The sequence below is a fragment of the Saccopteryx leptura genome, chromosome 10 (assembly GCF_036850995.1).
Source record: "Saccopteryx leptura isolate mSacLep1 chromosome 10, mSacLep1_pri_phased_curated, whole genome shotgun sequence".
NCBI classification, from domain to species: Eukaryota; Metazoa; Chordata; class Mammalia; order Chiroptera; family Emballonuridae; genus Saccopteryx; species Saccopteryx leptura.
In genome coordinates, this window is record NC_089512.1 from 15,006,033 (window position 1) to 15,030,836 (window position 24,804).

At 50.1% G+C, this 24,804-nt stretch overlaps 1 protein-coding gene across 1 annotated transcript in view; it reads right to left on the reverse strand.

The window, feature by feature from the left end:
* Nucleotides 1–24,804, reverse strand: part of ITGA9 (integrin subunit alpha 9) — a 352,967-nt gene that overhangs the window by 149,227 nt on the left and 178,936 nt on the right. Inside the window, exons 16-17 of the mRNA XM_066350935.1 lie at nt 19,556–19,705; nt 9,429–9,505 (exon numbers count right to left, since the gene is read on the reverse strand). Of these exons, the coding sequence (XP_066207032.1) occupies nt 9,429–9,505; nt 19,556–19,705 (227 nt within the window). The remainder of the gene's footprint in view (nt 1–9,428; nt 9,506–19,555; nt 19,706–24,804) is intronic.

The window sequence follows — 24,804 nt, forward strand, 5'->3', positions numbered from 1 at the left end:
CCACCCAGCCCCAGAGGAGCCCTCGCCCAGGGACTCAGTGGTTGGTGTCCAAGCACCCTGGCCCCTAACCCCCCCCCCCCCCAGGTGCAGTGAGTTGGAGGTGTGTGTTTTCCGCCATCCCCAGCGTTTCTCCGCAGGATCAGGCTCCAGGAGCCCACTGTGGCAGCTGGGTCTGATGGGCTGTTGGACAGCCTCTCTCTACTGACGTTCTTTGTCATGTGACACCGCAGCTCATCCCATCGGGAAGTGGAATAGGTGACTTTGCTTTGGCCAACAGCATGTGGCCAAAGTGACAAGACGCCAGTTCCATACTAGACCTCATGAGGCCTTATGCACTACTGTTCTAGTTTTTGGATCTCTGCCACACTGTCAGAATAAGAGGGTAGGCCCTGGCCAGTTGGTTCAGTGGTAGAGTGTCGGCCCAGTGTGTGACTGTCCCGAGTTTGATTCCAAGTTAGGGCACACAGGAGAAGCACCCATCTGCTTCTCCACCCCTTCCCCTCTCACTTCTCTCTCTCTTCTCCTCCTGCAGCCATGGCTCAATTAGAGCGAGTTGACCCTGGGTGCTGAGGATGGCACCATAGCCTCTGCCGCAGGTGCAAAAAACAGGCTCCTGTTGCAATGGAGCAAGGGCTACAGATGAGCAGAGTATCACCCCCTAGTGGGTTTGCCTGGTGGATCCTGGTCAGGGTGCATGTGGGAGTCTGTCTCTGCCTCCCCTTCTCTCACTTAAAAAAAAAAAAAAAGAATAAGAGAATAAAGGGGATCAAATACATGGCCACAAAAGGAGACTAGACTTCAAGTGGTGAGCACACAGTGGAGTATACAGATGTCATATGAGTAAGTTGTACACCTGAAATTTAAATAATGTTATTAACCAATGTTACCCTAATACATTTTTTTTTTTTAAAAAAAAGAGTAAGCCTGGGCTAGCCTGCTACAGGATAGACAGACTGCATGGAGGACAGCGGAGGAGTCCCAGCCAATCATAGCTAATAATGAGGCAACCACCACCACAGAGGGACCTAGCCAACCTGAATTTGGCTGTGGACCTATGCGGGAGACCAGAAGACCCAAGCGGCTGAGCCCAGCCTAAACAGCTGACCCAGCTAAATAATGGTGGGTGCTCCATTCATGAGGCACGACATTTTGAGGTGACTTGTTACACAGCGGTCAGTAACTGTTACACTGGTGCTATACTGCACCCTTGTTGGCAGGCTTCCCTGAAAACTTCTCTATCCCCCTACCCTTCTTCCCTGCACATCTCAGCTAAATTCTTTATCCTCAGATCCTTGTCTCAGGGTCTGCTTCTAGGAGAACTCAGACTCAGACACAGTGGGGTGCTTCTTCCAGGAATGACTGTTTTCATGTGCATTTCCCCTTCTAGACCAATAACATTGTGATGCAGTGGTTTGTTCCCATTTGTTTCCACCAAGCCTGGGGCATCCACAGCAAGCGGTCCATCCATATTTGTCAGGTCAATGAACGTATCAGCACTGTGTCATTCTTATCAGGTGAGGAGAAGCGAGGCTCTCCAGAGGGGCGTGGTGCCCTTCAATACCTCGTCCAGTGTGTGACTGTCTCTCTGCTTGCCTTACCCTGCTGATCCCCCTTCCCAGGGACTAAATCACACCCTCCACCTGGGTAGCTGTCATAGAAGACCACCCACACGTGTCCCTGAAATGTGGGGGAGACCCCTGCTGCCTATTAGGGAGCCTGCATCAGAGCAAACACTTATTCTAAGAGAGGAGAGGGAGCGATGAGCAGTCCTTTGTCTCTTATTCAGAGTTCTCTTCATTGGAGCACTTCACCTTCCTTTCAGGAATATACCATTGAAAAAGCCGTGTCTGTCTCCAGAGACTCCAGAAACTGCAACTACAAAAGCCAGCTGCTCCCAATCAACAAACTTCTTTTGCTTTTTTTTTTTTCCCTTCTAGATTTGGGGCAGAAAGTGAAGAAAGAAAGAAATCAATCAATCAATCACTTGGCTAATATTCTAGCCAGGGTTAAAGTTGTCCAGGTTTCTGATCGGTTCCCACTTGCTTTCCTTCTTTCTTAACAATAATAATGATGATGATGTTGTTACATTTAAGGAAGCTCTTGATACGCTGGCCCCACAAGCTCATGGTCAAATTTGAAGCCCTCCATGGCGAGAAAAATTCAACCTACACGGATTAAGAATGTGACGACTCGGCCCTGGCAGGTTGGCTCAGCGGTAGAGCATCAGCCTGGCGTGCGGGGGACTCGGGTTTGATTCCCGGCCAGGGCACACAGGAGAAGCGCCCATCTGCTTCTCCACCCCGCCCCCCTCCTTCCTCTCTGTCTCTCTCTTCCCCTCCCGCAGCCAAGGCTCCATTGGAGCAAAGATGGCCCGGGCGCTGGGGATGGCTCCTTGGCCTCTGCCCCAGGCGCTAGAGTGGCTCTGGTCTCGGCAGAGCAACGCCCCCTGGTGGGCAGAGCGTCGCCCCTGGTGGGCGTGCCGGGTGGATCCCAGTCGGTCGCATGCGGGAGTCTGTCTGACTGTCTCTCCCTGTTTCCAGCTTCAGAAAAGTACAAAAAAAAAAAAAAAAAAAAAAAAAGAATGTGACGACTCCTGCAAGGATGCCGCGACCATCTCCTGAGAGAAAAGCTGTTGAACAAGGCCCCGTGGCACATCAGGGAGCACAAATGGCGGTAGATGGAAGTCATATTTAATCTCCCTTAAGTCAGATTTTTACCCATTAACCTCCTTTTTTTTTTTTTTTTACAAAGAGAGAGAGAGATAGGGACAGACAGGAACGGAGAAAGATGAAAAGCATCAATCATTAGTTTTTCCTTGCAACACCTTAGTTGTTCATTGATTGCTTTCTCATATGTGCCCTGACCGTGGGGCTACAGCAGACCGAGTAACCCCTTGCTCGAGCCAGCGACCTTGGGTCCAAGCTGGTGAGCTTTAATCAAACCAGATGAGCCTGTGCTCAAACTGGCGACCCCAGGGTCTCGAACCTGGGTCCTCTGCATCCCAGCCCAACACTCCACCCACTGCGCCACTGCCTGGTCAGGCTTAACCTTTCTGATTTGGAACTATTCACACAGAGGAGGACGTTCCCCCCAAGATCCCCAGCCTTGGTACTTCTGGTCTAGAGCCAGCAGCTGAACTAAGATCCCAACAGCAACCAAGGCCCACGTACAGGCCGAGCCGGACATTCCCAGCCGGAATTCCCCACCACCACCACGAGCCCTTGAGCAAGAAATCTGGCCTCCCCGCGCCTCTGTATCCTCCCTACCAAAGAGGGTGTAATAATACTTACTTCTCGGTGCCGTTGAAAGGATTAGACGAAATAATGTTAGCTCTCATCTACCGGGTGCTTACTATATGCCAAGCACTTTTGGGAGCACTTAAATATGTTTTAATTCACTAAATGCTCGAAATAACTTTATAAGGGGTTGCTCTTAGTTCTCCCATTTTACAGATGAGGAACTAGAGGCCCCGAGACATTAAGCAGCGTGTTGAAGGCTGCACCGCTGGTAAGACACTACCGTGTTTATGCATACTGAGGACTCCGTAGAGGACCTTGTGCGTGGGGGTGCTCAGTAAACAGGGGTCTCTTCCCCTTCATACAGCAAGACCCCTTTCCTTCTACCCTATACTGTGCAGTTCACGATTGTGGCCACTTTGTCACTTTTGCGAAGGAGAACAATTTGTTTCAAACTCCAAGCAGCCCTCTGAGTGCAGTAATCCCACTCTTGAAGGCTGGTTTTTTGTGGATAAAGCGACACATCTCCCAGCCAAGGGTTTGGGGAAATTCCCTTCAGTCCCCCACCCCGACTGTGATAATCACATTAGGGCGGCTATAATCATAGGGTCATTATCTGTGGCCACGAGACGAGACGGTTCTTCTAACTTCATAAATATTCTACCATGTCTTTTTACCTCCCTTAAGAGTTCTTTCACTATTGGAGTTGGCCTGCCAAAAGGCATTGAAATGTTCCACTGGTCTCCTATGGGATGCATCAAAAAAAAAATTTTTTTTTAGCTCAACTGCCATAGTCTATATTTCTTTTTCTTTATCCTAATCACATGTGATGTATTCTTAGGTACTGTGAGGATTCAGACAGACAAAACAAAACATAGATGCATCATTTTACAAATGGAATTTCCAGTCTTGTTTAATAGAAACTATCTATACAGCTTCATTACTATTCCTGGACATTTTTTTTTTTGAAATAGTGTGGTTTTGGAATGAGGCTCAAGACCATTAATGATTAGGGACTTTTAATTGAAGATATGATTGTTTTAGGAGACAACAGGCCTGCCAGAATTCATGCTCTCCGGAGAGAAAAATTTAAAACGTCCATGAGCCCCAGTCGCAGAGAGCATTTTCTGGCTCGATCCCTGGCCACTCTGGGTGACCTGACCACTCCCAGATGTCTTCCCCTCAGGCTTCTCAAGACAAAGGCTCCTCAGTCTGGTGGGAGCTTGGCTGCTCCAGCCACAATACCTTGTACTGCACCGTCTACCAGTCATTGGGGGGACCGTCCTGTTACACCTTTGCTTCAACTTTTCGGTACGGCGAGTCACAGCACACATGAGAGCTAGGTTCTAAAGCCAGCACGAGAGGCAAAAATTGTATCCACGTGGCCCTTGAGAAGCCCTCGGGGAGGCAACATGGTGGAGACCGACACAACATCTCTCAGAAGTCCAGCTCTGCCAAGGGTGCTCCTGCCCCGAGACAAAGGCGGCCCCGTGGACCGGAGCCAGGGCCGCAGGAGCTAAGAGTGATGGAGAGAGGGGCTGACTCAGAACTCCAGCTGCAACATCCTTTCACTGAGTAGACAGGGGACCAAATGACCCATACCGTGTTTCATTCTTTCCCTCTCTCGTTCTCTCCTCCTCTCCTCTCCTCTCCTCCCCTTCTCTCCTTCCCTCCTCTTCTCTCTCCATCACCCCCCCCCCCAATCTCTCCTCTCTCACTACGTTCTCCTGATCACCTCCTTCAGTCCAGGCCCTGCAGATCTTCACGGGAATCCTGCTCTCCACACCTCCATTGCTCTGCTCACATTTTCCCTCTGCCCAGAGTGCCTGGGTCCTCTTCCTTCCCCTTAATTCCTCTTCTTGGAAGCTGCCCCATGGCCCTGTAATGACCCATCCCCTCTCTGCAGCACTGAGCAGGGGGTGCCACCATCACCCACACACACTGTATACATCAGGAAAGGTGCCTGGTGCCCAGAACCCCCCTGACTTGAACAATGAAGGAATGTACAGCCCACCCCAGGCAATCATGAACCAAGAGAGTTCAATAATAACCAAAGAAGCTCAATTCTGGTTCGAACTACTGAGCCTTTGTCAACCAAAGCCAGACCTTGGCTTCCGCTAGCAGTTTCCTGACGGGGCCTTCCTCCCCTCTGCCCTGACTCTACATCAGGGGTCCCCAAACTTTTTACACAGGGGGCCAGTTCACTGTCCCTCAGACCATTGGAGGGCCGGACTATAAAAAAAAAAACTATGAACAAATGCCTATGCACACTGCACATATCTTATTTTAAAGTAAAAAAACAAAATGGGAACAAATACAATATTTAAAATAACAAGTAAATTTAAATCAACAAACTGACCAGTATTTCTTTTTTTTTTTTTTCATTTTTCTGAAGCTGGAAACGGGGAGAGACAGTCAGACAGACTCCCGCATGCGCCCGACCGGGATCCACCCGGCACGCCCACCATGGGGCGACACTCTGCCCACCAGGGGGCGATGCTCTGCCCATCCTGGGCGTCGCCATATTGCGACCAGAGCCACTCTAGCGCCTGGGGCAGAGGCCACAGAGCCATCCCCAGCACCCGGGTCATCTTTGCTCCAATGGAGCCTTGGCTGCGGGAGGGGAAGAGAGAGACAGAAAGGAAAGTGTGGCGGAGGGGTGGAGAAGCAAATGGGTGCTTCTCCTGTGTGCCCTGGCCGGGAATCGAACCCGGGTCCTCCGCACGCTAGGCCGACGCTCTACCGCTGAGCCAACCGGCCAGGGCCTGACCAGTATTTCAATGGGAACTATGGGTCTGCTTTTGGCTAATGAGATGGTCAATGTCCGGGTCCATATTTGTCACTGCTAGCCGTAACAAGTGATATGATGCACTTCTGGAGCCGTGATGCATGCGTGTGTCCCGTGTCACCCGAAATAGTACCGCATGTGAGTGACGACTCGCTTTGCGGCACCGCCACATACAGTACTCACATACAGTCAGAGGATGCATCCTGTGCTCCTCTCACTGACCACCAATGAAAGAGGTGCCCCTTCTGGAAGTGCGTCAGGGGCCGGATAAATTGCCTCAAGGGGCCGCATGTGGCCCGCGGGCTGTAGTTTGGGGACCCCTGACTCTACATGAAGGTCTGGGGAAATCAGTGTCATGGAAACCACAGGTTGGGTTTTGTATCTCTTCTTCTCCAATTATCAAGTAACATTTCTCCGAGAGATCCTTTGAGGACAGCTACGGGCCCAAGAGTATAACGATGGTTTAATGAAGGACGCAGCTGAGAGGCTCTTTAGAGGGACTGACAGGCTCCCTGGGAAATAACTTATCCGAAGCAGAGACTCAGAGCTTTGCTCCAAGGGGACTGCTTCTGAGATTCAGAAAGTCTCTTCACCAAGTCTCTAGGTCTCATAGTCTGAGTTCTAGCAAGACGGAATTGTGAGAAGGGCTGATATAGGCCTGAAAACTCTCAGGACTCAGAAGAGCGACCGAGCCGCCCTGTTCCTTCTGTGGTAGGGTAGAGAGCGCTGCTGGTCCCAATCCTCCATCTCTTCTCTACTCGTGCCCCTGGCTGTGTGCCTTTTCAGTTCTTCTCACCGAAACTTCAGAGCATATTGTCCTGTCCCTTGACTCCGGGTGTGGCTGGGGACTTGTAGTTACCAACAGAATAAGGCTGAAGAAAGAATGCCCCGGCCTGAGCCTAGGCCTCGAGAGCTGCTGCCTGTTCCCGCTTGTCCTCTTGCACCGCTGCCAGGCCAGGAGAATACAACCAGGCTAGCCCACTGGTTCCAGCAGGACAGTGAGAGACACAGGAAGCAGAGCTGAACTGGGCCGCCCACGCGTGGCGGAGATCCACCCACCGCCTGCTGAACCGCAGGTCCGTGAGCAGGTCAGCCAAGATCTAGCTGGATCTAGCCTGGACAAGCCAACCCTCAGCTGACCTGCAGACCCTGGAGAAGAACTGACTGCTGTTTTAAACCACTGAGGTTTGAGGTGGTTTGTTAGGCAGCATGTTTTGTGGCTCCGGCTAGCTGATACATATGAGGGTTGGGCCCTGGCCACCACATGTGTTGTTCTCGCATTATTGATTACTGGCTCCACAGCGCAGAACTGGTTCTGACCAACACTCTTAAGAGGCAAAGTTGTGGAAGTGGGAGCAACTGGAAGCATCAGGTACCTTCCTGACCACAACCTTGGGGTTTCCATCTTAATCTATGAGAAGCACAATTCAATCGAGATGGATGTGACCATCCACTACTGGGCAACAGGAACATCAAGATTTCTCTAGCGCCCCGGCCGGTTGGCTCAGTGGTAGAGCATCGGCCTGGTGTGCAGAGGTCCCGGGTTCGATTCCAAGCCAGGGCACACAGGAGAAGCGCCCATCTGCTTCTCCACCCCTCCCCCTCTCCTTCCTCTCTGTCTCTCTCTTCCCCTCCTGCAGCCGAGGCTCCATTGGAGCAAAAGATGGCCCGGGCGCTGGGGATGGCTCCTTGGCCTCTGCCCCAGGCGCTAGAGTGGCTCTGGTCGCAACAGAGCAACGCCCCGGAGGGGCAGAGCATCGCCCCCTGGTGGGCAGAGCGTCGCCCCTGGTGGGCGTGCCGGGTGGATCCCGGTCGGGCGCATGCGGGAGTCTGACTGTCTTTCCCTGTTTCCAGCTTCAGAAAAATACAAAAAAAAAAAAAAAAAAAATACTTAACCTTGGAACATGTGAGCATTGTCCCACCCTGTGAATTTATCTATAATCCAAAAGTAATTTCCGACATTTGTGGGCTGCCTCAAGAAAAACAAATCCATATATTTTGTTTCATGTTACTTTTTTCCTAAAACACTTTTTTTTCTTTTTGAAAACTAAAAGTAATGACCGGATAATTTATAAACCTTCTTGAGATTTGGTTTCTTTAACAATCCCAGGAGGTCCTTAAAACTAAAGTTAAAAATTTCCCATATCTGCTTCACCAGTTTGAAGCAATTTTCTAAACCGGTCAAAATGTGGTATTTTACCACTCCGGGCCTAAGTAAAAGTAATGCTAATTGATATTTAAGTGGTTTGGAGGAGTATTTGTGTGTATTTGTGTGTGTGTGTGTGTGTGTGTGAGAGAGAGAGAAGTAGTGAGTGTATGTGTGTGTGTGTGTGAGTATGTGTGTGCGTGAGAGAGTGAGCGAGAAGTAGTGAGTGTGTGTGAGTGTGTGTGTGTGTGTGAGACTGTGTGTTGGGGGTTACATCACCTTTCACCCAATAAATGCAAACGAAAGAAAAAGAATCTCAGTATTACTTTCCTTTGATGAGTAATAGATTTATCATCATCAGTGTCCTAGTGGAGTCAGTGGTTCACGAGGGGATATTTCTTTCACTCCCCCCATACTTAACTTCCACAGCTACGAACAAGAAACACAGTATGGTGTTTCAGCGGGTAACTATCAGAACGGATGACTGTTTTTTGAGAAACGGCAATAAATCACACGGAAGGGCTTTCTGGTCCCGAGGCTAAAACGATCTTTCAGAAGGAATTGTCTGGAAAGGAAACCATTCTCTGAAGTGATGCCGGGCCAGCACCTTCATCCTGAGAGAAGTCTGAAACACCATGTTGGCAGAGAGGAAACAGGAGGCCTCTGTGCGGTTTGCCCGTAGCCTGGGGGACCCGTGGACTGTGGGAGGAAACCCTGAAACAATGGAGACTGTCTGCTCAGTTAGATCAGGACAGCCTGGCCGCTGTGTCCCCCACCCCCTGTCGCAGAACCATTCCTTGTTGTGAAAGCCGACACCACTGCTAAGTGTGGACAAAAAAAAAATAAAATGAACCTTATATAATGATCAATCCCATCATATGAATTCTCCCAAACAGTTAAAAATTGGCAAGTTTACGTGGTTAAGCGAGTAAACATAAAATAGCCCCCCACACACACACACATAACCAGACACAAATACAGAAATCTCAAAATCAAGATGGATAGATTAGAAATATAGGCTAAATTACAAGATATGTGGAATTGCAAAAAACCAAGCTATCCTCCCAAAATAATAGGTGTTGTTAAAATTACTGGACAATATACATTTTTTTTTTTTAAAACCTCAAAATGTCACTGTAACCCACCAACTCTATTGCCCCTCATTGGTAAGGGAGATCTCTGCACAGTCAGGCTTTGGGCCTGGAGTCAGGACACTGGAACTGTCCGGGACGATGTCGCGAAAGGAGCAGTGACTTACCTGGACAGCAGCAGTTGACCCTGAAGCTGCAGGTCAGCAGTGCAGTCCTCTGAACGGCAATTCCTTTCAAAAACAGTCTGCGAGAGAGACGACAGGAAGGTTAGAACAGGATTTCACGGCAAGTGAGTGAGTAACAGCCAAATACTTTCTTCCAAGTCAGCGGGAATTCTTCCGTGAGCCCCCAAAGCCCTCTACTCCCCCGAAGTCAGCTCCCCGGCGCGGCGAGGGGTCCTCAGGCTCCAGGGGAACCCAAATCAATGGCGGTCGTCCTGCCTGCAAGGATGAATTCCTTACTAACCCTTTTTAGCAGTCTGTCCAAATGCGTCTTTGAGTCGTATTTTCTTTTTTTTTTTTTTTTGCATTTTTCTGAAGCTGGAAACAGGGAGAGACAGTCAGACAGACTCCCGCATGCGCCCGACCGGGATCCACCCGGCACGCCCACCAGGGGGCGATGCTCTGCCCATCCTGGGCGTCGCCATGTTGCGACCCTCCTGGGTGTCGCCATGTTGCGACCAGAGCCACTCTAGCGCCTGGGGCAGAGGCCACAGAGCCATCCCCAGCGCCCGGGCCATCTTTGCTCCAATGGAGCCTTGGCTGCGGGAGGGGAAGAGAGAGACAGAGAGGAGGGCGTGGCAGAGGGGTGGAGAAGCAAATGGGCGCTTCTCCTATGTGCCCTGGCCGGGAATCGAACCCGGGTCCTCCGCACGCTAGGCCGACGCTCTACCGCTGAGCCAACCGGCCAGGGCTGAGTCGTATTTTCAAAAAAAAAGGTTACGTGGTAGGGGTCCTTTCTATCGTCGAGAGTGTCTTTAAATGCCCACAGATGTGAGTGAATAATAAGCAGCTGTGTCAAGTATCCTTAGAGCATCACCTGGCCGTTTCTCTCCATTTGCTGTCTCGGTGAGGCAGAGAATGTCCACATGTTTGAGATGGATTCTGCCTGAGCAATGGGATCATGTTATAATTTTTAGTTTATAAATAAGTGGAACAGCAAATCAATGTTTCTCACTCTCTCCCTTCCTCTCTAAAATCAATTTTAAAAAACCAAAGCAAATCAAACAAACAAAAAAACCTTCGCTGTCACCCTGCTCACCCCCCAAACACAGCCGCAGGTGATTCGTCTCCATCGCACAGGATAAGCCCAGGCGGCTCTCGGGAGTGCCAACATGGGCTCCAGCAAATGTGCTGGCCAACGGGCAGTCTAGACCTGGCCAGACGGAGCAATTTTTGCCTATGGAAATTCATATTCCTGTGTCATATTTCCAAAAGCATAAAGTGTCTCCCGGCCAACATTCCCTGCTTTGCTTGTTAGGGGAAAACTCCCACGGAAGTCTTGGGCAAAGAAGAGAAACTTCCCGTGTTCTTTCGGACACTGCTGGGGGCGAGGAGAGCGCCCAATTTCCAGATCTCAGTACAAGACATCTATCTGCGCTTTATTCGCCACCTCAAGCACGGAGCAAACGGGAGGGAGTGCATGTGAAGACGACACAAATGTTTCAGGAGAGGGAAGGTGGCTTGTTGTGGTTAGGAATGAGGTAAAAACACCAACGGTGGCCTTCCCACCAAGTCAGTGACACGTACGTCTGACGGTCCCTCGCCAACATGACCTTGCACCTAACTTCGCATTCACAACTTTATTTTTCTTCTTTAAGAAAATCTCTCCTCCCAAATGATAAGTTTCCGGCGCCACCAAACCCAGCTCTGTCCCTGGTGATAGGCTCCTCCTCACACGTGTCCTTCCCGTTTCACAGGCAAAAGAGACAGTGTGACTTCCTTACCAGGGGCTCGGGTTTCCAGGGTACCGAGTTCTCCCACCCAAATGTGCGCTGGAAAAAAAAAAATCTTCCCTTCTGACTTGATAGGAAGTAGAATTCTTAGCCTATTATAGCTGTCATGTTCAGAGAAGGGTTGGTTTCTTGGACTTGGTGATATCAGCTTTAAAATATATATATATACATAATCAGTGACACAGGATAGACACTGTTCATAGGGTTGCTATGGCAACCAAGCCCCATGCTGAGACCTGAGAAAATTGGACAACTGAGTTGCCTGGGGGATAAATGCTTTTCAAACCCCACCCTAAAGGGACCACAGGAGAAGGCTATTTTTAAGCGAGAATGAGTGACTTATTTCCTGATGGGCCTTATGACTTTGCAGAGTCTCTGCCTGGACAAAGGAGGGACATTCTAACCTGTTTTTCCTCCCATAGTCCTACATAAGTTCCCAGAGGCCCAGCCATATGTGATTCATGCCTGCAACCCCCAGCACCTAGCTGAGTGTAAGTGCCATGACCTGAGTGTAAGAGGTCTCTCCCTCCCAATTCTGTTTCAAAGGGCTCTTCTTCCAGGATCCAACATTGCCCTAATGCGGCACATTACAAGAGCCGAGGGTGGTCCCAGGAATTTCTGCTCTATTCATCCCTGGGCCCAAATGAAGAAAGGAGAAACCTCGTTGCCTAAGTATTTAAACTCTGGTCAGGCCGACACAGTTGCTGTTTCAAGAATATCATGTCCGTATGAATAAATGAAAGACAAATAAATACTCTGTAAAATTAAAGCTGAGAAATTCCTCTCTCTGAGGAGCTGTACAAACTGTCCTTTTAGACTTTGAAATCACGGAAGAGAAAACAGTTCTGTGGGTCTCCCTCAGATGCTTTACGCCCCTATGTTAAAACTAGAAGTGATGTGTTCTGTCCTTCTGTCCTTGGGCTTCACTGGGTTTGCTCCATGGCCCTGCAGTTAGTTGGTAGAGTGGTCCCCTCTGCCTAGTGGATAAAAATAGTTGGTTTTTGTTTGTTGGTTTGTTTGGTATCAAATATCCCCCAAGGAGAAAGAGGCAGGTCTATACTTTCTTAAAACTTTCAGGTGGCAGGTATGCCCATCAGGCTGTGTGCCTGTCAAGTGTTGGAGTCCAACTATTCTCAGAGCACCGAGAATCCCAACCCATTCTCAGCATCGACGGCAATCTCACTATTCACTCACACAACATAGCACCTTCCCCAGAGTCCACTTCATCCTAAGACTGGTCTTCACCGAGCAGAGGGAAGGCTTGGCCTCCTGCCCATCTCACTCACTCTACTCACTGCAGAAAGCCTGGGACACATCGGTAAGCCTGCAACTCAACATGCTCCAGCCACGGTCTCTGTGCTCTAGGCCCTGTCTGTGCAACTCCCCACCTGGACGAGACCATCCATAGGGGCAGAGCCTGACTCCGCAAGACCACCATGATCTAATCCACTTCTGTGCACCAACATGGGCTCAGTGCCTTGTAGTCAAAGGAATGAAGGCATTTAAGTCCTAATGTTATCTGGCCACGTGACTTAAGAGCACCAATGAAAGACTTGCGATGCTCACTGTGGAGCTATCATATTCGCACACAAAGGTTAAAAATCAGCGCTGCTTCCTAGGATGGGCCTCACTCTCACTCTCTGAATGTTTTTCCCCTTCACACTGAGCCAACATCTGGAAGACACATGGAGAAAGGTAATTAAATTATCTTTAACAAAAAAATTACTAACCAGGAAAAGGAGAATAAGCAAGGATCATGCTTCCAGAATTTTTCTCAGGCTTCTGGATAATCTTTTCAATCTAAAAACTGTATTTGTCTTACATTTTAATTTCAACCAGAGAATCACGTGGTTAAAACAAAAATAACGACCCCCCTCTGCCTTACACCTCCCTACTTTATCCAGTCCTGTTCTCCAGGGGCAACCACTATTACCCATGTCCACTTAATGTTTCTTATGAAGATTATTTCCACATCGTTAAAAAATATACTGACCCTACCACTTCTTGATGTCAGATGGAGACATTACTTAACAGAATTTCCACTATGACAGCCAAGAATTTATCTCCCTTACACAGTGGCCCCCTCCCATCCTCCTTCCTAATTTTAATAGGCAAATCATTATTCTTAGCTTCTCTGCTACAGTGAGTCTTAGATATCAGCTGCATCAGAATCACCTGGCCAGTGGCTCAGTGGATAGAGCATCAGCCCAGTGTATGGACATCCTAGATTTGATTCCTGGGCAGGGCACACAGGAAAAGTGACCTTCTGCTTCTCTCCCCCTTTCCTTCCCTCTTCTCCCTCTCTTCCCCTCCCACAGCCAGTGGCTTGATTGATTCGAGCATGGCCTCGGACACTGAGGATAATGTGACCGCCTCAGGTGCTAAAAATAGCTCAGTACTCAAGCATTGGCCCCAGATGGGGTTGCCAGGTAGATTCTGCTGGGGGCTCATGAGGGAGTCTGCATCACTATCTGCCCTCTTCTTATCTTAAAAGAAGAATCACCTGGTCAGCTTGTTATAACACAGACTGTTAGAATACATACCCCAGGAACATCTAATTCAATGGATCTAGGCTGGGACCTGAGAATTTTCCTTTCTCATAAGATCTCAAGAGAGGCTGATGCTGCTGATTCAACAACCACATTTGAAGCAGCGCTGCTCTACTGGTGATCTCTGCAATTTTAAGTAACGAACAACTCCTTCTTGTTTCATCAAGTTTTATAGTATCTCCTGGCTCAGCAATTCAAAAGATTAAGATACTGAGAGAACTTCTGAAGTTCTATTTTGCCTCCGAACAGTCAAATTTAATGACATTTACACTCTATTGATTGTAAATATTGAAAACCAGGAAATAATGCTAATGATATGATGGCTACATGAGTACTGTTCACAGAAGAGCCAATAAAAGTGTCCTTTTCCACAGGTCCTCTCCACGAGTACTCGACTTTGACTTCCGGGAGTAAAGCTCCTAAAACTCTCAAAGCTAAATTCCTAGAAAACTCAGCTTTTACTTAAGAGAGAATATTTCTAGTATCAAGATCCTTCTCTTTGTACTCTTAGTGCATAAAACCCCACCATATTTTAATGTGTTTTATATTTGAACTGTGACATATTGAACAATCTTTCTACTTTTTTTTTCCCCCCGGGAGTTTTTGATCGCCTCTTTTTTTATCTATAGAAAAAATATATTTCATTAACACTGTATCCTGAATATTTGCTACATTCTTGTCATTCTGTCTATTGCTGGCTTCACTCTTCTCCAAGTTCAATGATACCCCCCCACCCACACACACCCCTGTTCTAAATTGATCAACTGTTTTTTTTAGACTTGCTGCACAGCTGTAATCCTGCATTTCTCGTCACTGGACTCCTGGGAGTTGGTTCCACGGTTTCTTGTATCCCTGCTCCTTTCTTGTATCCTTGCTCCTTCTGGTTGTCTCCCTTGTCTTGTTAGAGCCCATCTCTGGTCATTTCCTGGGAAGGGTTATTAGGGAAGCAAACTTTCTGGGTCCTTGCTTGTCTGACCTCATACTTGACTATTAGGCACGTATAGATTTCTAGTTGTAAAATCACTTTCTTTCAGAACTTGGAAGCCTTTATTTCACTATCTGCTAGCTTCCAATCTTACTCATAAAGAGTCTAGTGAACTACCTGGTATGACTAACTCTGCTGTCAGCTGAAATATATCCCCCAGCGTCATCATCCTGTCCTCCCTTCCTGGAAGCACTTACAATTCTCCTTAAGTCTTAGGAGTAGTGACATTTCAAAATGATGTGTCTAGGATACTTTTGGTTTGTCTTGCTTGTCAGTGGCCCCCTTAAATAAAAAAAAACCCAAAAACTCTTTAACACTGGGAAATTTTTATTCCATTATCTCTCTTATAATTTCTTCTTCATTTCCTCTGTTTACTTTTCCACACATTCTAATTACTTGGATATAGGACCACGCAGATTGGTCCTTTACTTTTTTCTATTTCTTTTCTTTTATTTATTTATTTATTTATTTATTTATTTATTTATTTATTTATTTATTTATTTATTTATTGGATTTTTCTGAAGCTGGAAACGGGGAGGCAGTCAGACAGACTCCCGCATGCACCCGACCGGGATCCACTCGGCACGCCCACCAGGGGGCGATGCTCTGCCCATCTGGGGCATTGCTCTGTTGCAACCAGAGCCACTCTAGCACCTGGGGCAGAGGCCAAGGAGCCATCCCCAGCGCCTGGGCCATCTTTTGCTCCAATGGATCCTCGGCTGCAGGAGGGGAAGAGAGAGACAGAGAGGAAGGAGAGGGGGAGGGGTGGAGAAGCAGATGGGTGCCTCTCCTGTGTGCCCTGGCCGGGAATCGAACCTGGGACCTCCACACGCCAGGCCGACGCTCTACCACTGAGCCAAACGGCCAGGGCCTCTTTTATTTTTTTGCCTCTACTTATTGGGAGATTCTTATCGGTATCTTCTAATCCTTCTACTAAATTTTTGGCTCTGTAACGCTACTATTAATTTTTGAGAATGCTTTTCTTGTTCTCTGATTCCTCCCTTTAAAAAATAGATAGACTCTCAGCCATTTTATTATGGATGGAATGTACTCTTAAATCTCCTCACATTTATTACATAGAGCTTAAGTTGGTTTTAAATTTTTTATAATCGCTTCTATTCCCTGAGTAGTTTGTTTCCCTCTAATGAGTTCTTCAGTAGGTTTATTTATTTATTTTCTTCATGTACCACATTTCCCCCTCATCTCAGGTCCCTTTGGTTGGTCACTTGTATTCAAGAATAGGTAAAGGGGCTGACCTGGAGACCCGCAGGGGTGTCTGGGTAGACGGTGGGAGCAGAAGCTGGCACTTGCACGTAGAGAAATGCCGGAAGTAGGGCTTTCCTCCGGAACCATCCTACCCACACTATCTCTCAAGCAGTGTATTCAGTTCTTGGGAGAAGACGCTGTCTGGTTGCTTGCTGTTCTGCATGCCTGAAGCATGCAGGGGTAGAGGAAGAGGTGGGAAGTCAACTCCTCCACATACCAACCTTCACTTAACACCCCTTCTTCCCCGTTTTCAGCCCCATGTCACCCTCTGTCACTGCTGGCTTGGCCGTGGCTGCGGCCTCTCTGGACCCATGAGTAGACAGGCACCCGGTCTCTCTGCGTACAGTGCAAGGCTACCCATCAACACTCTTCAGTAGGTTTATTTATTTATTTATTTATTTATTTATTTATTTATTTATTCCGCCTTTGCTCAAGCCGGAAAATGACCAGCCTCTCTCACTGGTGCCCCCCCCCCCCCAGTCCTCACCTTCCTGTTCTGATGTACTCATTTATACTCATTTCTAATGGGGTCTCAGGAAGCACAGACATAAATATTCATGCTCCGCCAACCATCGTGAACCAGAAGAGACTGAGAATAACATTTTCATACTGATCTGTCCCTGGCTTTGATTAGGATACTTCACTCTGAAATTGTCAGCGCAGGCTGTGAGATGCTCTTCACTTAAGAAGGCCTCCTCTGGGCCGCTGATGGACCCGGGGAAAGGAGAGTCGGGTTCACGGTAAAAGGTGCGCCCAGGGTGGCAAGATGCTGAGCAGTAGTCAGTTACCTCACTGGGGTCACCTCACAGACATAACAAGCACCCGGTACCCTGAAATGATGCCCCTGTGTTTGGACGACTCCCATAACCCAAGTTTAATGGGCCAACAGGTGCACCTTAGACAGCAGAGTAGGACTAGGGCCAAGGCACTAGTGACCTAGAAATGGCCACAGTACTGATCTACTGAGTCCCCAGCCTGATCTCTCTCCTCCACTTCCTGTCGGGAGATGACACCAATCTCCACTCCTCAGCCAAGACGGAAGTCACCAGCTTCCCTCTCTGTCTTGTTTTCCTCTTCTCTCCACCTCCTCTTCTTCACACCTCCCTTTCATACCCACTCCTCCGCTCTGCGCCCCCCACTTGAACCCCCATGTCCTTGGGTCTCGGCCCTCACTCCCCCAGAGCCTGCTTCAAGTATCCGTGGCCAGCAGGACACACCGGGCACTCCCAAGTACACGTGTTTTGAATGAGGTTCATGTCTGAATTCAGACTAAGCATCCACGAAGGCAGTGTTGCCAGCAGGCTGTGTGTGTGGGTAGCAGGCACCCACAGCCCTGCCCAGGGCTGCCCCTCCCCCGAGCCGGTGTGAGTGAAGGAGTCACATCTGCCTCCTTCTCCAGAGATCCATCCTCAGCTGAAGGGTTCTCCTCCAAGGGGGTTACACTCCGATACCACCCCACTGCCAGCCAATGGCTGACTACTATGGGGTACGAAAACTCCGCTACCACCCCACAGCCAGCCAATGGCTGATTACTATGGGGTACCAAAACTCTGCTACCACCCCACAGCCAGCCAATGGCTGACTACTATGGGGTTCCAAAACTCTGCTACCACCCCACAGCCAGCCAATGGCTGACTACTATGGGGTACCAAAACTCCGCTACCACCCCACAGCCAGCCAATGGCTGACTACTATGGGGTATGAAAACTCCGCTACCACCCCACAGCCAGCCAATGGCTGACTACTATGGGGTTCCAAAACTCCGCTACCACCCCACAGCCAGCCAATGGCTGACTACTATGGGGTTCCAAAGGCCGGCCCCGTGACCCCGGCCAAGGACAATTCTGGTGTCGTTTATGCTCCAGAGTTTCCCAGCCCAGGCCCAGGCTAGACTGGAGCTGAGACCACATCTTTCTCAGCCCCTTCCCCTTCCCTCGTTCCCTCACGTGTTTCTCCCGAGACCACAGCCTCGGACCAGGCACTCCCAAATCCCTGCCTCAGCCTCTGGTTCCGGGGGTGCTGACCCAAGACAACAGGGGGGAGACTTTGGGAGAAAATAGGTATGCCTTTGGGGAAGGACAGAAGGAAAGAAGAAAGGGAGGGAGGGAGGGAGGGAAGGAGGGAGGGAGGGAGGGAAGCAGGAGAGAGGGGGTAGGAAAAGAAGAAAGAAAGAGAGAGAGAGAGAGAGAGAGAGAGAGAAAGAAAGAAAAAGGAAAGGAAAGGAGGAAGGAAGGAAGGAAGGAAGGAAGGAAGGAAGGAAGGAAGGAAGGAAGGAAGAAGGGAGGGAGGGAAGGAGAGAGGGAGGGAAGGAGGGAGGGAGGGAAGGAGGGAGGGAGGGAAGGAGGGAGGGAGGGAAGGAGGGAGGGAGGGAAGGAGGGAGGGAGGGAGGGAAGAAGAGAGGGAGGGAGGGAAGGAGGGAAGAAGGGAAGCAGGAGAGAGGAAGGGAGGAAAAGAAGAAAGAGAGAGAGAGAAAGAGAGAAAGGAAAGAGAAAGAAAGAAAGAAAGAAAGAAAGAAAGAAAGAAAGAAAGAAAGAAAGAAAGAAAAGAAAAGAAAAGAAAAGAAAAGAAAAGAAAAGAAAAGAAAGAATGAATCACCACTTAATCGAACATCTGGCTGGATATCTTGACCCCGAACACCGCTCTGTGGTTCCGTTTACAACTCTAACCTGCAAAGCGCGGGTCACGGATCTGCGTGTGCCCCGTAAACTCAGAGCAGTCAGAAGAGCCATGGAGCATGGGGCCAGCGGGAGGGGCCACATTTTGCCCCCACCCTGCACAGCAGTCTGGTTTAGCCCAAAAGACCGTTTCATCTGAACTTCCCCAGTGTCCTGGATCTGTGGCAATCTTGGGTGTTAAAGAAAGATTTAAAACAGGCTTGGGATCAGAGATTTCCTGCATATTTCCTGATTAACAGTCAGCACTGCTCATCTCCAGATGGTTCGGGGCAGACAGACCAGAGATGCTGCACAGGACTGGCTCGCAGGCTCACGCCGGCCTCTTGTGGCCTGCACCCAAGATCACTCAGAAGCTGCTACACACAACGGCATTCCCCACAGTCCCACGAGCGTCGTCGTGTGGGGAGGGGGCCCCTCTGCGCTCACAGTGCTCTGGCTTCCAGAGGTACATACCGGGTTTGGGCACTTTTCAATTCAACCACCAATTCTAGCAGGACAAAGTTCTTCCCTCTCCACCCTATGTGCTCCCCCCACCAGTAAAACATTGGTTGAGCACCTACTATGTGCTGAGCTCTGGAAACAGTCTAGGAACAGTGTACAAATTCAGGGGCCAAGTAGTCAGTTCACGATCTCAAAGGGATGATAACTTCCGAATGGCTTGAGAATAGCCTCACTGTGTTTAAACCATGGGGTTGTTACAAGCAACACTCAAAATCGTAAATTTTATCATTTTGTAGAGCAGGAAAAGGAGACTCAGAGAGGGGGTGTGCTCTGGCCTTCGTCCCCAAGGCAGCCGGGGCCGTCGTGAGTCCTGAGACATATCCCTTCCCCCTTCGGTCCCAGTTGTGGGCTCTAAGGTTCTGACCTGGTTCTTCTGGGCAATCTTTTGTCCCTTCTTCCAGCGGAGCACCGGTGTCAGAGCCGGCAGTTCCCTCTCCTCCTCTCCGGTCACATGCTCACCCAGGCTGTAGGCGGCTTCGAACACGATGGGGCTGATGACGTCTTGTACCCTCCGCTGCAACAACAAACAACAAGCATGAGCGTGAACGAACGGCTGGTGCTGGCTGACGTTCGCGGCGCATCTCACGGTTCACAGAGACCTTCCACATGAACTACCCCCGGTGAGGTAGGATTTTATTATTTTCATATTTTCGATGAGGTAACCGAGGTGGAGAACAATTAAGGTCCTGTCCAAGGTCACTCTGCTAATGAGCTGGGAGTGGGGGGGTGGGGGGCTCCTCTACTCTACCTTGCATGGTGCTAAATCATCTTCTCTTTAGCATATGGAAGACATTACCTTACTCATCTTCCAAATATTCTTATAAGCTCGTTGGCGGGCAGGAGAGCATGTGCGCGCACCCTGCAGTGCTAACCCTTCCCATTCGTGCTGTTTGGATGATCAAAGCTCTTCTGCGTTGAGATCAATATGGATTTTGTGTTAGCAAAGGGCACTGAGGGGGGCCCCGGCGTCTTCCCCAGAGCCAGTCATCAACGGAGCTGGAATAAAAGTCTGACTTCTGGCCCTGTGTTCTTTCTCCTGGAACCCAAGGACTTGAAAACCCACGGGAGCGATATAGGTTGAGAGGAACGTCAGGAAAGCAGGGGAGGGGAGGAGAAGAGAGCAAGCATCCAGAGAATGCCCGCGAGATGCCAAGGACAGGGCTAGGTGTTCGAGACTGAGATCAGCAGTTCGCCCAAACCCCGGGAGCCGCGCTCACTCTCCTCCGCGGGACAGTAAAAGGAAAATGAAGACACAAGGCTAAGTGCCCCAGGGCACAAGGCTAACAGGGAGTCTAAACGGACCCTGGAGTTCTTGGCCTTTCTGTACAAGGTGTGTCCTGTGTCCCAAGACTATGGGCACGCCAGGCTCACAAGTTAAAAGAGTCCGAGGGGAAGTGGAGGGCAGGGGGCCCCTACATCCTAGGCCGGGCTGCTCTGTGGGAGAAGAGCACGTCGCAGAAGTGGTACCGGTGACCCACACCCCCACTGCTCTGTCGCAGGAGAGCTGGGGGTTAGGGAGGGAGGGAGCCGGCCAGAAAGCAAGAGTGGCCCAGTCAGGGCGTGAGAGACACCGGATGGGTTGGCAGAGGCCAGCCACTGGGACAAGGACTTCGAACTACTGTGTGTGTGAAGTGTGGAGCAGATCAGAGCTGGGACAAGGACTTCGAACTACTGTGTGTGTGAAGTGTGGAGCAGATCAGAGCTACGTTGTTCAGAATGACAGGAAATTCAAAGTTTCCGGGAGGCACACGGTGAGGAGTCTGCTCCCACCCTTCCCGACACGCAGAGCCCCTCTGCTAGGCAAACAAGCATGCCAGGTTTGGGGTGTTCACCCAGTCCAAGCACACAGAGGTCAACTGGTAGCTCACGACATGCTGAGCTGTGCTCTCCTAGCTGAGCGCGTACCCGGGAGACGGCTCCCTGTCAGGACCAGCTCCTTTTTACTTCTATTGATTTTTCAAGAGAGCGAGAGACAGGAACATCGATCTGTTCCTGTATGTGCCCTGACTGGCGATTAAACTGGACACCTCTGTGCTTTGCAGCGACACTCGAACCAATCAAACTATCCGGCCAGGGCAAATCCAGCTCCTTTTTAACACAGCATGTTACGAGGATGTCCTTACCTACCGACATCTGGACTCAAAGCTGCTTTCACAAGCAGACGGGTGCCAGCCCATTCACCAACTAGAGCCGCATCCTCCAGGATGGGTTCTTGGGCCCTCACAGGAAGGAGGTAAATAAAAGGGTCTATGATCAACTAAGCTGGGGAAGGGGGAAGAACATTAGGTCAAACAAAGTGAAAGAGGGTCTTTGTTGATTTGTTTGTTTGTTTCTGTTTCTACTGCAAGGGCGTCTGAGCAAGCGTAGGCTGGTCCCAGTTTACTGGGTCATGGAACCCTGTGGCTCCTCAGAGCTCCTCGGGGCACACGTGATGAGTAGAGCACACTCAGAGAACCTGGAGGGCCCAGCAGAACCCAGCAGAACCCTCCAGCAGCTCCAGAAAGGAGATGGGGTCAGAGCCAGCGTGGTGGGAGGGGCAGACAGAGGCGGCCAGGCCAGTGACTCCTGAGCTGTGCGGCATGGGGGACAGGCCGAAGGGACACAGATAATTCCAGGGTGACCAGATTACGTATGTTTGTGTTCAGAAAAGCAGTTATTCAGCAAAATGAAACACTGGACCTCTCCAGGGCAGTGAAGGGGAGCCTTTGCATAAACTGGCTTCCAGAAAATGCTCAGGAACTTCAGATTTCAGGAACAGATCTTTAATTCCCGTGTCTTTTGCGGGAGCAAAACCCACACCTGGGGCCCAGATCCCCTCCGCCTGCTGACTCGGCTAAGCAGAATTTAACAAATAACAGGTAAGTGCAACTTCCATGTTTTTACAAGTAAATGCTACAGGGTTTCTTTAAGGCTGGCTATTTGAAGCGTTTGTATTTAAATCTTTCATTTTGAAATAAATCAGTTGTGATATTGTTATTCCTGGGGGAGAGGTCGCATACAGGGTAGGGGGGTGGGGACAGAAGTCATTTAACGCTTGCTGGCTACCAAATGTATTCCCCAGAACTGGGCCAAGGCATGCTCCTGCTTAACCCACATAACACCTCAGCTGGTAAAGCATTGATTCTCTTTTATAGATGACGTAAGGGAGGCTCAGGAATGCAAATAACTTGTGCATCATCCTAAAGCTAGTTGTGGTGGAACCCGACTTACCCCTCAGACCCTGACGCAAGAACAACGTGCCCCGAAATCCCTAGAATACGATTTCAAAATTATTCCCGCCGCTGTCGTTCCTAACATCACCCTGAAAAATTACCTGGTTATTTAAGAGGCTACATACAGAAGGGGGTTCGCATGGGGAACGTGTCTCACACAAGTAGGAGTGTAAATAAATTAAGAACTAAGAGCCGGGCTTGAAGCAAGGGCCGTTTCTAAGCGCGCAGCGGTCCAAGCCCCGCGGAGGGAAACCCCAGACGTGGCATCGCTTACTGGGGCTGCGTTTTGACATCTAGGCTGTGTTCTGGCGCTGATTGTCTGAACCTGTTTTTAACTGAGTTTGAAAAAAAAAAACCAGTGTATTACAAGTCCCAGTAGCTCTGGGCAGAAGGGTTCCAAACCACACGGCACCCGTGGGTGGAGGCGGAGGAGGGGCAGCGATGGAAAAGGAGCCAACACCCCGCAGGACGGCCCCGCCTTCCCACACGGTTTCGTCCGGGCTACAAAGGGAAGCTGCTGCAGTGGCAACATTTAGTGGTTTCCTTCTCCTTTCTGGAAGGGCAGCTTCCCTCGGCTCCACACTGCAATTAAGTGGAGGAACTCCGGAGGGGAGAGAAGGAGGCTTACGGTTCTGGCACCGACCATAATTGCTGACATTTTACTGCTGGGGAAAAAAAAATAATAAAAACAAAAACATCACCACTACAAACCAAAGCTTCTAACGTTGAACACACACTTATCCCCGACAGGCTCCAAGGCAACAAGGGACGTTTTCCGGCTGGAAATCGACGGGATTTGCACACTGGAAGGAGGCCTCCCGGAGAAGAACACCCAGACCGGGGGCGGAATCCGCAGAGGCCGAGGTTTTATAGGGGACTTAACATGGGCTCAAATGGAAGTTTATTGGGTGCTTACTTTACGCCGGGCAATGTGCTGAGCCCGAGGGACGCTGAGATGAAAGTCTTTCACGGGAAACAGGCAAGCAGTGACGATCTAGTGCCATAAGCCCAAAGGAATGACAGAGGCGATTTGGGGGACACAGATGAGGGATAACTGATTTGGGTTGAGGATTGGCAGGCTTCCCAGAGGAGGTGTCCTGGGCTCCGTCACAGGACAGGAGGATATTAGAGAGCAGGTGGGAGACATAGGGGGTGTAGTAGGTGGGAAGCGGCACGGGGTACCCAGTGGATTGCATGTGATTGTCAAAGGTGTGAAAGTTGGGCTCGCAGGCAGGAGTGAGGGGAGAGGAGGCTGAAGCAGAGGCCAGATTTCAGGGGGACTTACAGGTTAGGGTGACTTTAGGGGAAGCTGGGGTCAGCTGATACTAGAGGCTGTATTACAGAACATCTGTCTGCTTTCTTGGATTGATAGGAGTTGAGGCTAGAGGCAGGGAGGCCAAGGAAGGACACTGCAGGAGTCTCTGTTCTAGAAAGATCCCTCTAGCTATAGCGTGGAAATGGGTTGAAAGGGCCAGGCCTAGGGACAAGCAGGCTAGGGTGGCGGCTGCCAGTGGGGTCCAGGGGACAGACTGCGAGGGCCTGAGCCAGGGCTCAGCAGTGGGGGCGGAGGAAACAGGAGGGAGGTGAGGGAGACTCAGGAGGAAGACCTGAGAGGAGTTGGTGACTAGACAGAAAACTGGATATGGGGGGTGAGAAAGGGTCATGAAAGAGACACCCCGGTTCAGCTCGGGTGAGTGCATACCCTGGCGCTACTCAGCGTCACGGGGCACCAGGAGGAGTTCCAGCTGTGCGAGGAGTTCAGGTGTGGACATAGGAAGTTTGTTAGAGCGCAGAAATCCCCTTCCGGTCTCCAGACTCTAACGTCACAAGAAATGTCCTCGAATATACAAGTATAGGCCTAAAACTCTATGCGTCCTTTTCCCTTTCATAAAAGTCCTCCCTGCCTGTGCGGAGGACCCGGGTTCGATTCCCGGCCAGGGCACACAGGAGAAGCGCCCATTTGCTTCTCCACCCCTCCGCCGCGCCTTCCTCTCTGTCTCTCTCTTCCCCTCCCGCAGCCAAGGCTCCATTGGAGCAAAGATGGCCCGGGCGCTGGGGATGGCTCTGTGGCCTCTGCCTCAGGCGCTAGAGTGGCTCTGGTCGCAACATGGCGACGCCCAGGATGGGCAGAGCATCGCCCCCTGGTGGGCAGAGCGTCGCCCCTGGTGGGCGTGCCGGGTGGATCCCGGTCGGGCGCATGCGGGAGTCTGTCTGACTGTCTCTCCCTGTTTCCAGCTTCAGAAAAATGAAAAAAAAAAAAAAAAAAAAGTCCTCCCTGCCTGACCTGTGGTGGCTCAGTGGACAAAGAGACAACCTGGAACACTGAGGGCGCCAGTTCAAAACCCTGGGCTTGCCTGGTCAAGGCACATATGGGAGTTGATGCTTCCTGCTCCTCCCCCTT